The following is a 12377-nucleotide window of genomic DNA, read 5'->3' on the forward strand; positions in this document are numbered from 1 at the left end:
ATATATATATATATATATATATATATATATATATATATATATGAAACACTACTCATTTATATAGATCTGCATGCTGAATGTGTACATTCACAGTATCCCCCCACTCTAAACCTCTTCATTTTTGTCTGTATGTCTACATGGAAAACTTATTTGTAGATTCATAGATATTCTAAGTCAATAGAGTCTTATGTCCATTCACAGTTTGGTAGGACCCACCCTAAAGCCACAGCTTTTTTTTCCAGGAAGGCCTTACTAGTCAATCCCAGAGTAAATTTGTAGATACTCATCCAGTCTTCTAGTTTATATTTCAAGGAGGATAGTGAGTTACATTACTTGACAAATGGGGGAAGATTATTGCAGAGGTTTGGAAGGCACTGAGTTATAAACCTGTCCCTTCACCATGTTTTATCTGTTTATGATGGTGTAGGACCCTGTTTCTAATAATGGTGGAGAAACTGGATCATGTACAAGGGGAACTTATTTATTTCACTTATTTTTATTAACTGGAATAGAGCGTTGATGGAATTGGACCTATTTCATGTTCACTCTGGGACATAAAAGCAATCAATTGCATATAAATAAAATGCTTAAAAATATGCAAAACACAAGAGAGCAACATATATGCAATAAAACAAACATAAAATATCAAAAATGAAATATTGTGTGGCTTGTGACAATTTAACAATTTTGTATTCTAGTTTCAAGAACCTGGTTTGAGATGTGTGGCTTTGTCAGTAATTCATAAACTCTTTCCTAAACCTAGTGGATGGGAGATCGTAGGTTTACCCCGGGTATCACTTCTGTGTCACTGTTAGACAGAGGCACAGTATACTAACCTCGAAAAAGGGCATAGCAAAATTAATTTAAAATGGGTGGCGAAAGCCATACACACTCTGGCTAGGCTTATAAATGCCCTAGGGAAAATAGCCTAGTATGAACCTATGAACCTATGAACCTATAAAGCATAAGATGTTTAATTTAATTATACACAAGACCACTCAGCATTACACACACAGGCATAGACACACACACCACAGATGTCTTTATCATGAATTACACAGTAGTGTAGTTAAATATGTGTTGTATTATAATAAGACAGGAATACAGAAAACATCAAAGTTTAAGGTTGCGTGTACAATGCCCCTTTCAGCATGTATCTCACAAAGCATATGCAACAGTTAGAGAGAACACAGAGGTTTGTCTTCCTCACCAGGAGAATCCAGGGCTTCAAACATCTACCCTACATAGATAGGCTAAAAGCCCTGTCTCTCTACTCAGTCTCATACCGATTCTACAGAGGTGACCTCTGTCTGGCATATAAGCAATCTCAGACCCCCCCTTTGATGGGACTGCTGCATATCCACAAAGTAAGCTCCACTTGAGTAATCTGCATGCACAACCTCAACCTGGTCTGTGACATCAATAGGACTTGTTGGTTTGACAGATTTGTGCTCCAGAGACTCCCCCTTCTGTGGAATAGACTCGCTCTCCACGTCAAGCAGAGTACCTCATTATCCCTTTTTAAGAGCAACCTGGATAACTGGATGGGGAACAGAAAATACACCCCTGGGATTCCACCTATGTCCCCGATGGACAGGAGCATTGGGTGCTGACTTGTCAGAATATGGGCTAAATAGTTGGCTAGGCTTGTAAGGCCCTCAGGGCCAATGGCCTAGTAACTTCCTATGATCCTATGATTAAGTTATACAAAACATTTGAAAAAGTAAATATTGTCTTTAAAGCCTTAAGTCATGAACAGACTGCCAAATGAAAATTCTCTGTCATTGCACAATACTATTTTTAAACAAGGCACTTCAAGGATGATAGCAGGTAATTGTCAGGGCCAAGGACCTTAAGTTATTCAACTATGGCTCATGTCATTAAATATACTAATGAAGTAACACAGTGAGTCTTTTAATAAGTACTTGTGTATATCTGAAGAGTCCATGTCTTGTTACTTAAAATCAGCAGTGTATTATCTCATGAGTATCTAACCCTATATGTATTAAGAAAAACTCATGAAAAGAGCATTTGTATACAATAGCACTAGTACATACAATTTAACCTGTGTTGGGCCAGTTCAGGGAATTCACTAATGCAAAAATAATGCATTGAATGCATTACCTGTGAGATGCTACTCCATTCTTCAGCACACCACCATTTATCTCATCAGATGAGGAATCTGATTTTGTGCAGACTGAAATATCTGTCCTCAGTGCTTTGTCACCAGCAGAAACACAAAGCCACCAAATGTTTTTCTCCTAGAAGAAAAATACAAAGTACTTAAACATTAGCTAACCTCAGATTCTTCTCAAATATCTCCTTTTTAGCATGTTGTTTGCTACAAGACATGTAGATCAGCTGCTAGGATCAAATTGAACTATCTGGCTGCACAGCTTGTGATTGTACAGTCTATTACACAGGAATACTAAAGATGATAGGACTGTCTGCAGCATAGCCCTGAACTCTTCCTGATTTTGCAGAATAACTCTGATTTTGACTCATATTTTTGCCTGTTCCCCTCATAAATTGCTTTGATTTTCTGGTAAATTCCTAAGAATTACAATCAGTCAGTCAGTAATGCCATTTTTGTTTTGCAAAACATAATAACATATTCAAAAAGAAAACCTATTCAATGAACAAGTTCCAAGCCACACATTTCCTCTAGTACAAAGTGGTATTCCAGCTGTTAATACTAAGGAGGAGGAAAGGGAAATGACAGAAGAAAAATATAAGAAACATCTAAGAGAGAAGGAAAAAGAAAGAAAGAAAACTGGCATTAACTGTGCATATGTCACAATATACGCATCTATATCATAACATCGACAGCTTAGGTTGTCGAATCCTAAAACATTGACACCTAAGCGTCAAAAGCTAACAATAGCGAATGGCCACATCATCGAATTCTTTCCTCGGGAAAGAATTCGTATGACCATCCATAAACAAAATAAACACACCCAAACATAGTGGGGGGCTGCAACCCCCCATCCCCCCAACTAAATATACCAACTCCGAGATTGCTCTACAATGGGAAAAGGGCAAATCCCCAATAATGGCTACACAAATTCTTTCCTGAGGAAAGAATTCGAAGATGTGGCCGTTCGCTGTTGTAAGCTTTTGACACTTGGGTGTCGATGATTAAGCATTCGACAACCTAAGCTGTTGACAATTCAATAGGAACCCCAATATACTCATACAATACATTTTCTAAATGGTTAAGGGTTTAATAAAAGGCAGATTGTATGGAAACCATATATTATGGTTTTCTGTGTATCAGGTAGGTAAAATGTATTTGCCACATGGTAGGATCTGTCCTCTTGGGGGAGCTTGTATCCATGTGAGGAAACCCCCCCCCCCCATTTTTAATGCTGAATCAGCTGTAGTGTCTTTTTATAAAGACTGCCCAGCTTTCAGTATTGATCTTCTGTGAGGTTCTCCATTGTGATGCCAAGTATTGGCATGTTATAACTGAAAACTGAAAAGCCCACAATGTTTGGGGTTGGCCCAGGTCTTTCCTCAGTATAAACTTGTTAGTATCCATGTCTTGGTATTATTTTGTATTGTGATCTGGATGACTTTGCCTGCCAGCTTAGTTGTCTCCCACCAAATGTTCCTAACTTTTCTACATGCCCAAAACATGTGATAATTGTCTGTCTGAATTTGCAGGCATACTGGACATGTGCTTACCATACCAGGACCCTTCTCAACCAATCTGATAACTTGTCTAGGTTATCCAGATAGTGTACCCTAGTAATCTAGGATGTTGGCACAACCAGCTTATCATCAGAAGGGGTAGAATCTCATCTTCCAAACTTGGTTTGGAAGAGAAATATTCTACATGGGATTTTCAAGGCTTTATAGCCTTTTCTCTGTAACATTCTGTGTAGTGAAAATATAGGTGTGTCAGTTTTAGTTTATGAAAGGCACTTGGACAGATAGCTATTGATTTTATTATTGCTTCTGCAGACTGCTCTGGATTTTTAAGACATACCATGTATGGGGAGTGATAGGCACTGCTGTCAGATTTCTAGATTATTCCAAAAAATTCCAAGTCAGGAGTCTGAAATCCTCCTTTCATTCTACAAAGGCATTGAAATACAGCCCATCTTTAATTTGTTCAGTTCTATGGGGGCCATGTGTCATCCAATCTTCCCAACAAAAAATTTCACCAGCTAATTTTAGGAGGGGAGTCATCGATATTAGCATCTTCTTATTCCAATATGTCCATATCTGGATAGTTCTTTGCCAGCTTATTCAAAGGCATAATAATTGTTTGGAACATTTGCAATGTTTTTAAGAATGTAGGTATGGACTTGAGATGCCAACATAGATCATAATGGTACCTAATAGTTCGGCTTCTATTTTGGACAGTAACACCAAATGTTAAAGTTTCGTAGTTGTTCTTCAGAAAATGCATGTTGGTGCAAAAATTGTTTTTCTATTAACCTTTTAAGTGTAATTGGGCCAATATTTAAAAATGGTCTCTCATTAATTTGGCTTTGTCGCTGATTCATGAGCAAAGAAGTTGAGAACTATATTTTGTGGTAAAGGAAATAAATGCTGATATTAATTAAGTAATAAAAGTATTACAACATGTGTTTGAACAAAAAGGATACTTTAAAATCTGATATTTTTGAATACCTTTTTGTACAATATCAAAGTTTTCAAGATTTCTGAACTCTATCTATTCAAGTCAAATGAAGCAGGACAGTGCTGAAAGTGTGATATTTACTTCAGCTGAACCATCTTGCTAGTCCATGTAACACAGAGTTATAATAGGACTGCAATTTCTTGTTGCTGATATAGAAAAAAAGTTATAATTGACTACAATTTCTTACTCAGTTGCTGATGTAAAAAAACTATTTTGGATACAGCTTTGTAAACCGATCAAAATAATACATATTTTAATTCAGAATTGTTTTCCAAAACCAACATTAAAAAATTCATAAGTGCTCACATTTCTACCCTGTTAGATTTAAACAAAATGTGTTAAAGGGTTGGACTGTGAGACCTTCCAGACTGACCTATAAAATTTGTATTCTTCAGAGAGAACTTAAGTTGCAAATTTTTATTTGAGATGGATGTATTCAGATCAGGACACTTTGAAAGCTTTTACTGAAGTCATAGCACATAGACATTTAGAATATACATACATTAACTTTCAGCTTTTCCCAGTTAGGGGTCACCACAGTGGAACTCCTGTCCATTCATGATCGGCTATGGATTTTTATGGTGTTGAGTTGCCAGCCTGACGCCCAAACTTCAACAAAGGCACGCCCATTCACGCTCGCACCTACCTGCATGTCTTTAACGTCACTCGACCATGGGGAGGACATGCAGACTCCACTCAGAAGGCGCTCCAGCTGAGAATCAAATGGGAAAACTTCTTGCTATGAGGCGACACTAACCGCTGCACCACCGCAGCTTTACATACATACATATTAAAAATGACTGAATATTTGCTAGATAGAAAATAAACTAATACATAGTGAAGTTAGGCTGTCACGCTTTCTTACAGTGTAGATACTAATGCCATTAAAGACATTTTGTTAAAAAATGAGTCTATTTTGAAGTGCCATAATGAGTTATTTTAACCCATGAATGAAGGTCCTTTGTTGTGACTAGAAGATGACAAAACTAAAAAGGCCTGTTGGAACAATTACTTTTTTCAAAGCTTATAGTTGTGTCTAAACTTAATGGAAAGTTTATATGTGGGTTTTGTCTTTATTGCAGATCCTTCAGCACTGGTCCATATATAACTATGGCTGGTTTTGATAAAATTATTGAATTTGATAGCCTTTAGAGGCATTTGTTGAACAAAATTGTTTATTTAGCAACCTGTGATATAAGTCCAGGTTTTTATGTAAAACTTAGAGGAAATTGGAAAAAAGAATATATGAACATGTCAGCAATTAAAAATACGCAGACACAAAATGTCCTTTATAAGCACAGCATCTCCTGCAAAGGGTTTAGAAAATTCAAGTTTTTCATTTTAAATCTGATATTGCCAGTGATTAGAGAAGGTGGTTTTAAATCCCTCTTAGGGAAAAGTGAATTACTTTGGCAACTTTGGTTCAATACATACCACTGTTGTCACAACACTTGATGCAATTTTGTTAAAAGTATTTCAAGTCTGAGAGCACAAGAAAGGAAATGAGTCAGTTTATATATATATATATATATGTGTGTGTGTGTGTGTGTGTGTGTGTGTGTGCGTGTGTGTGTGTGTGTGTGTGTGTGTGTGTGTGTGTGTGTGTGTGTGTGTGTGTGTGTGTGTGTGTGTGTGTGTGTGTGTGTATGTGTGTGTGTGTGTGTGTGTGTGTGTGTGTGTGTGTGTGTGTGTGTGTGTGTGTGTGTGTGTGTTTATTTTTATTAGCTGATAGTCACACGTTTAGAGCTCCAGTGTTTATATATCATTGTTTTAGTAATATTGTTCTGATGAAATCTCTGCTATCAAATGAAAGCACTTACTATGGAAATAAAAAACTGGATTGTAAGAGCTTGTTGTCTGTTCAGTTCACTAACTCATTGTTATTTATATTTACATTTCATTTACCATTTTACTGAGCTTGGCTAGTTTTTGTTGTAGAACATACACACTAATTTGCTTTGCACATTTCTTAATATACATTTCATTGAGACATGCATATTGACTCCTATTTCTTGCACCATAAGCCCGTTCCAGAGTTGCAATAAGACAGGAGTCAAACATTAGGAAAGTGTAAACTTAGTTCATGAAATAGACAAGTTTGTGATATGACAAAAACTGATATATATGCATTCGTATATAGTAATTACTAAAAAAAAAAAAACACTTCCATCAAATACTATTTCCTCATATCAGGATAATCAAAAATGGACTTACTGTCTAAGGAGCTACATTGTTTCCTGGGAGGCAAGCCCCCCCTCCCACTAACATGGGAGGCTGCCACTGCATGCACCACAAATCCACTAACTCCAAGATTATGTAATACCAGAGAAAAGGGAAAACTCCATTAGCCACAGTATTCTGTGATCTCAACACTTTCAATTTACTTCTTTTGATGAATATGCTAGTCAACAAAAATACAAGCCACATTTTGAATTTCACTAACATGGAAATTCAACCAATGAAGGGAATCCATATGTGTGTGTGTGTGTGTGTGTGTGTGTGTGTGTGTGTGTGTGTGTGTGTGTGTGTGTGTGTGTGTGTGTGTGTGTGTGTGCATGTGTGTATATGTATATAATGTGTGTGTGTATGTGTCTATAGGGGTTCTGAAGCACTGACTGAACACATTAGCTCAATCAATGTTAAATGTGATATTTTTGTGTGAGTATTCTATTTATTGAACATCCATTGCTCAGAATGACATTTTTTTTTTCAAAATTAGTAAGTGGGTTGTTGTGTGTTCAAGTGTTTGTAGGTTAGGATAGGGGTTTGATAAGGGGATAGTTCTAGTGCTGAGTGTGTATCTCTGCATGTGTATGTGTTTGAGCTTGTCTTGTATAGTGGCAGTGTTCCAGAAAGGATTTTTTAAGGTAAGGTAAGTTATAGGGTTAGGATTAGGGGCAGGGGCAGAATATTCCTTGAAGATATATTTTGATGGTTTTCTCATCTGTTTGCAATTATGCAGTTTAATTGGAGAATGAATGGTTGTTTTTTTGAAATATAACTGATGTTGATGCACAAATCTAACGCTGTGATTAGTGGCACTTATTTTCTGCCAGGCTGTCATTATCAGTTACTACACCCCCTTAGAACAATGAGTATCCAGTATAGATTTTCAGTTTTTAACCGTCCTTTTTGTGAAGCACTTTAATAGTACCATACTGCTAGTATTGTTTAATAGCAATTGTTTAAACTTGTTTGTATAATATTACCAGTTTTCCCTGCTTTCCTTTTCTGTGTCATTTAATTTGTTTGTTTTTAGTTATTCATTCAATATTATTCACTATATTGTGTCCTGTTTCACCCGAAACCATTGATAAAAGCTGACCTCAGTAATTGGGGATGAAATTAAGGATGATATAAACTTCCCTGAGGTTCATAGGTTCATATGAAATTACTAGGCTAATGGCTCAAGAGCCTTTACAAGCCCAGCCAGTATATAACCTGATTTATCCGGTATATGTCCACTAAGGGCAGGATGAAGGCATGGGTTTGTACCTATGCCTTGGGTGTTTTCACAGATTTTACAGATTGCCCCTATCCATAAGTGACATAGTAACCACCCTGGGTGTGAATATATGGTTCCCATCTAACCATCCAGATTGGCTTTGAATACGGTCACGGAAGGAGTCTGCTTCATGTGAATAAGAAGCCTATTCCAAAGAAGTGGCAGTCTCTGGGACATGTACCTGTCTGTCCGGAATGTTCTGTTTGACACGCTGACTAGGTTCGGATCCCTAGATCGGGTGACCCTCATGTTTCTTGACTTGCTGATATGCAGCAGCTCCATCAGGGCTGGATTTGTGAGCACCTTGTAGATCAGACACAGGTCGCCTCCTAAGAGTCAATAGGAGACAGAGTAAGGGAAAAGGGCTTTCAGTCCATCAACAAAGGACATGTTGTTTACACTCTGTATTTTCTTTGTGAGGAACTTTTGAAATGGCTCCAGCTGTTGTAGGTGTCTGGTCAAGTACATTCCAAATGGTGCATTGTGCTCAATCATTGGTTTAATGACAACAGCGTACAGTGGGGCTATAATCTCCCTAGATCTGGATGCCATACATGTACTTTTAAGGTTTGTAGATGACCTCTTCCTGGTTTGGGATGGTACAGGCCAGCAGTTAACTGAATTTATAGATTTCCTACAAAATACCACATCTTTTCTATCTTTCACTTATACATCATCAGCAAGAGAAATGGACTTTTTGGACATTAAGGTTACAGTGAATGCTTCTTCTAAACTCACTACCATTCTATATATGAAAGAATGTAGAAAAAATACACTGTTACAACGAAATAGCATGCATCCTGGCCATATATTTAAGAACATAGTTCAAGGCCATGGCATGCAACTTTCAAGGCTAAACAATGTTGATGCCTTATTCAACGGGATATACAGAATTTAAGGTCTGAGTTGTATGATAGAGGTTAGAGGAAGAAAGAGGTGGAGGATGCATTACATAACACTGTTAGGCATAGGAAGAATAGAGGTCGACCTTATTATTCTGATGGGAAATCAGTAGTGAATGACACTATAAATGACTTGACTTCTGTTGAAAAGACATTATCCATGTCTCTCTATTATACTAGTGATGCCAATAGTATTATACAGATAGTTAGGAATAACTGGTCTATCTTATATTTAGATGAACAGATTCGAGCTATTGTTGGTGAACAACCTAGGTTCACCTTTAAAAACAAGAAATCTTTGAAGAGGCAATTGTGCTAAAAGAAACATACACCAATGTGGGGCAACAACGTAACAGCCACATTTGGGATGTGTAGCTGTTCAAGGTTTAGCTTTTGTATATATATATTGATCCATTTGTTGATTTTAGTCTTCCAGTTACAAATAAAGAATATAAGTTTAATGTGACTGCTGATTGTCGCAGCAGGAATCTCATTTATCTGGCCAAGTGCAGGGCATGCAATTGTTTTTATATAGGTAAAACCAACATATCCCTCATGGAGAGAATGAGGGAACATTTATATTGCATGCATAATTTAGATGAGTGTAGTGCTTTAGCCAAGCACTATATAGAACATAGCAATGAACACATATTTGGTTTCAAAGTTATTGAGATAATAAATCACGATAAGTGTGGTGGTGATTTTAGAAATTACACAGAAAGCTGTGAATTGTCCTGGATCATAATAATGCAAGCAGATAGATTTCCAGGCATTAATGGGAGGTCTTCCATCAAACCAGATTTAAAAGCTAGAGGTCTCTTTAAATGATATTTTATTATTTTATTGAATGAATGTTTTAACTGGAGTATTTGGAATGTTAATTGGTAATGCTTTGCTATTTATTTGATTGAATTTGTGTAGTATGTGGTCTGATGAAGCACAGTGAATGTGTGAAAGTGCTTACCTTTTCTGTTAAAACTGCTTTATTTTATGGTCGTTGCCATGTTTTGGTGCTGTTTTGTTTTATTTTATATTACGTTTTTGCTGACTAGCACCATTCATTCCCAGAGGACTGTTTGTTCTTCATTCTTTTAAGTTATGCCATGTAGAATGATTTCCTTACCACTGTGGATATGTGACAGTTGAAGTTATGCTACTATTTACCTGGGTACCCACATCCCTTACTTCTGAGCTTACTCTTAGGATTGTGTTGTTAATGTTGTACTTAGCAGGGGTATTTGTTTTCCCAAAGAGTATGATAATGCATTTTTTCACTTTTAGTTTCAGGCCGTGGTTTTGACACCAATCATTTGCCTGGTTCAGACCTTCAAGAATACAACCTCTGGTGATGCATCTGCCAAGCAGCAGGTTGTGTGGCTTTCTATTTGGTCATATTAGGTAAGGGAGTACAGGGCATAGTCCCTAACATGGGTATGTGCATGTTTCCCACCCATAAACATCTTTCCCATTTCAATCCAATATGCTGCGTTGGATCTGTGTTATCAAGTCTCTTGTGATTTGGGACTTTAATCTTTCCAGACTGACACTGTACGTTTATTACAATCCATGATCTTTTCAGTGGCATATTTTGTTAGTTGTTCCATCTTTCTTCAGTGAAATCTTGTATCATTACATTACTTAAGTTCCAGCACTTGAATTCACATAAATGTTCTAATATTCAGGGTTGCGCATAGGCAAATATGGAATTAGCTTAGCCAAAATAAAAATGTCTTCATCGTGTCTTTATTTAATCTAACTACTTCCTTATATTAGCTAAAACAGATTTAATAAAAGGAATTACAATATGGACAGAATTAAATATGTAGCTAAGGATGTTACATGGGGAGCATGCTGTTTTAGCTTGTTCCATGCTACAGGAATCAGTGTTACTGAGTTGCTTAAACTACAAAGTATGTTGTATTCACGGTGCTGTTTAGAAAGTAGACTACATGATTAGTTTATTTTATTTTCTGCAGTACTTTTACTGATTATAATTCTTTTCTTTGATTGTTTTGTTGGATGAGTCTTGTCACTTATTTATTTTAGTAAATCTGCAGTTGAAGTTTACTTCTTCTAGCTGCAAAGTGCTACAGATTGGGTCCAGGAAGAGAATTTGCATTCAGGATGTTTTTCCCCCTTATTTGTTTAGTCATGGTTTTCTTAAGTAAGGGATGGGATGGGATATTTTGCTACATTGATATTTGTGGTGCATCACTGTAATTTGTACAGTGTTACTGGACATAATCATTTTGTCTAACATATTGACATTAATTAATGCCATATAAGAAGTTCAACAGTGTTATTGATCCATGTATTTCAGGCTGGAATTGTTCTCACTCGTCACATTGATTTGTTTCCTAGGTTTTGCAACATATCTAACAGCAGCAAGGAAAGAGAATATATTATTAAAAGCAATTGAGATTTGTTAATTTTTAGCAAGAACAATACTAAGGTCATGAGGCAAGACTTCCACCCCCTTACTTAAAACAATAGCAGATTTTTGTGACAATAAGGACACGGTTGAATCCATGCACAGTGAAAAAATCGGACACCTTTCACTGTTTTAAATATATTACATAGGTGAAACTCTGTACCTTTTTGGCAAAATAAATAAATAAAACTTTTACATGACATCAACAGATGCAGCTAAAATAATACACTAGTTAATACATCACTGAAGCAGATCATGTTGTAAATTTATTTTTCTGCTTTAGAAAGTTTTTTAGTAATAGTAAAAGTATTAAAAGTAATAATTCAGGCAGGATATTCCACTTGGATGTATTATGACAGTGCAGGTTACAGGCTAATGAAGGCAGTGACCTAAATGACAGACTCTCAGTCTAAGAATATCACCTTATTTTATGTATTACTGTTCACCTGAAAGCTCATTAAACACTTTTAAGAAATAACTTTTTAGTGTCTATGGAAGGTGTGAAGACTGGTAACGATGGGTGAAATCTGCCAGCCTAGACAAATAGAATTTGGTACATAATTCTATCATTTGTAAATACTGTGAAATGTTGACATTAAAACAATGTGGCAACATTGTCTGTAAAGAAAGCTACGTCAAACATTTCTTGTTGGTCCTTTGAAATTAAAATTACTTTATGTCTGTTCCTTTGAAGTTAGAATTTAGAGTCGATGAGTTTGGAGTAAGCATCCTGCCTATTGTTTTAAAGCTAAAGTTAATGACCAGAATTTACATGTGAAATGTCCTTTATTGCTCTACGTGTAAAAGAATGTAAATATAGTTTCTGTCAGCCTGGGAACACCAGGAAAGTGTAAAAAGATGATGTAATGTTTATCAGAATTGCAATAG

The 12377-nt window shown here is 36.4% G+C and overlaps 1 protein-coding gene across 1 annotated transcript in view; it reads right to left on the reverse strand.

The window, feature by feature from the left end:
- Positions 1 to 12377, reverse strand: part of IL16 (interleukin 16) — a 769621-nt gene that overhangs the window by 698687 nt on the left and 58557 nt on the right. The window contains exon 4 of the mRNA XM_044077894.1: positions 2125 to 2261. Coding sequence (XP_043933829.1) covers positions 2125 to 2261 — 137 coding nt within the window. The remainder of the gene's footprint in view (positions 1 to 2124; positions 2262 to 12377) is intronic.

This window comes from Protopterus annectens, chromosome 7.part0 (genome assembly GCF_019279795.1).
Source record: "Protopterus annectens isolate FY-2018-M chromosome 7.part0, PAN1.0, whole genome shotgun sequence".
NCBI lineage: Eukaryota > Metazoa > Chordata > Ceratodontiformes > Protopteridae > Protopterus > Protopterus annectens.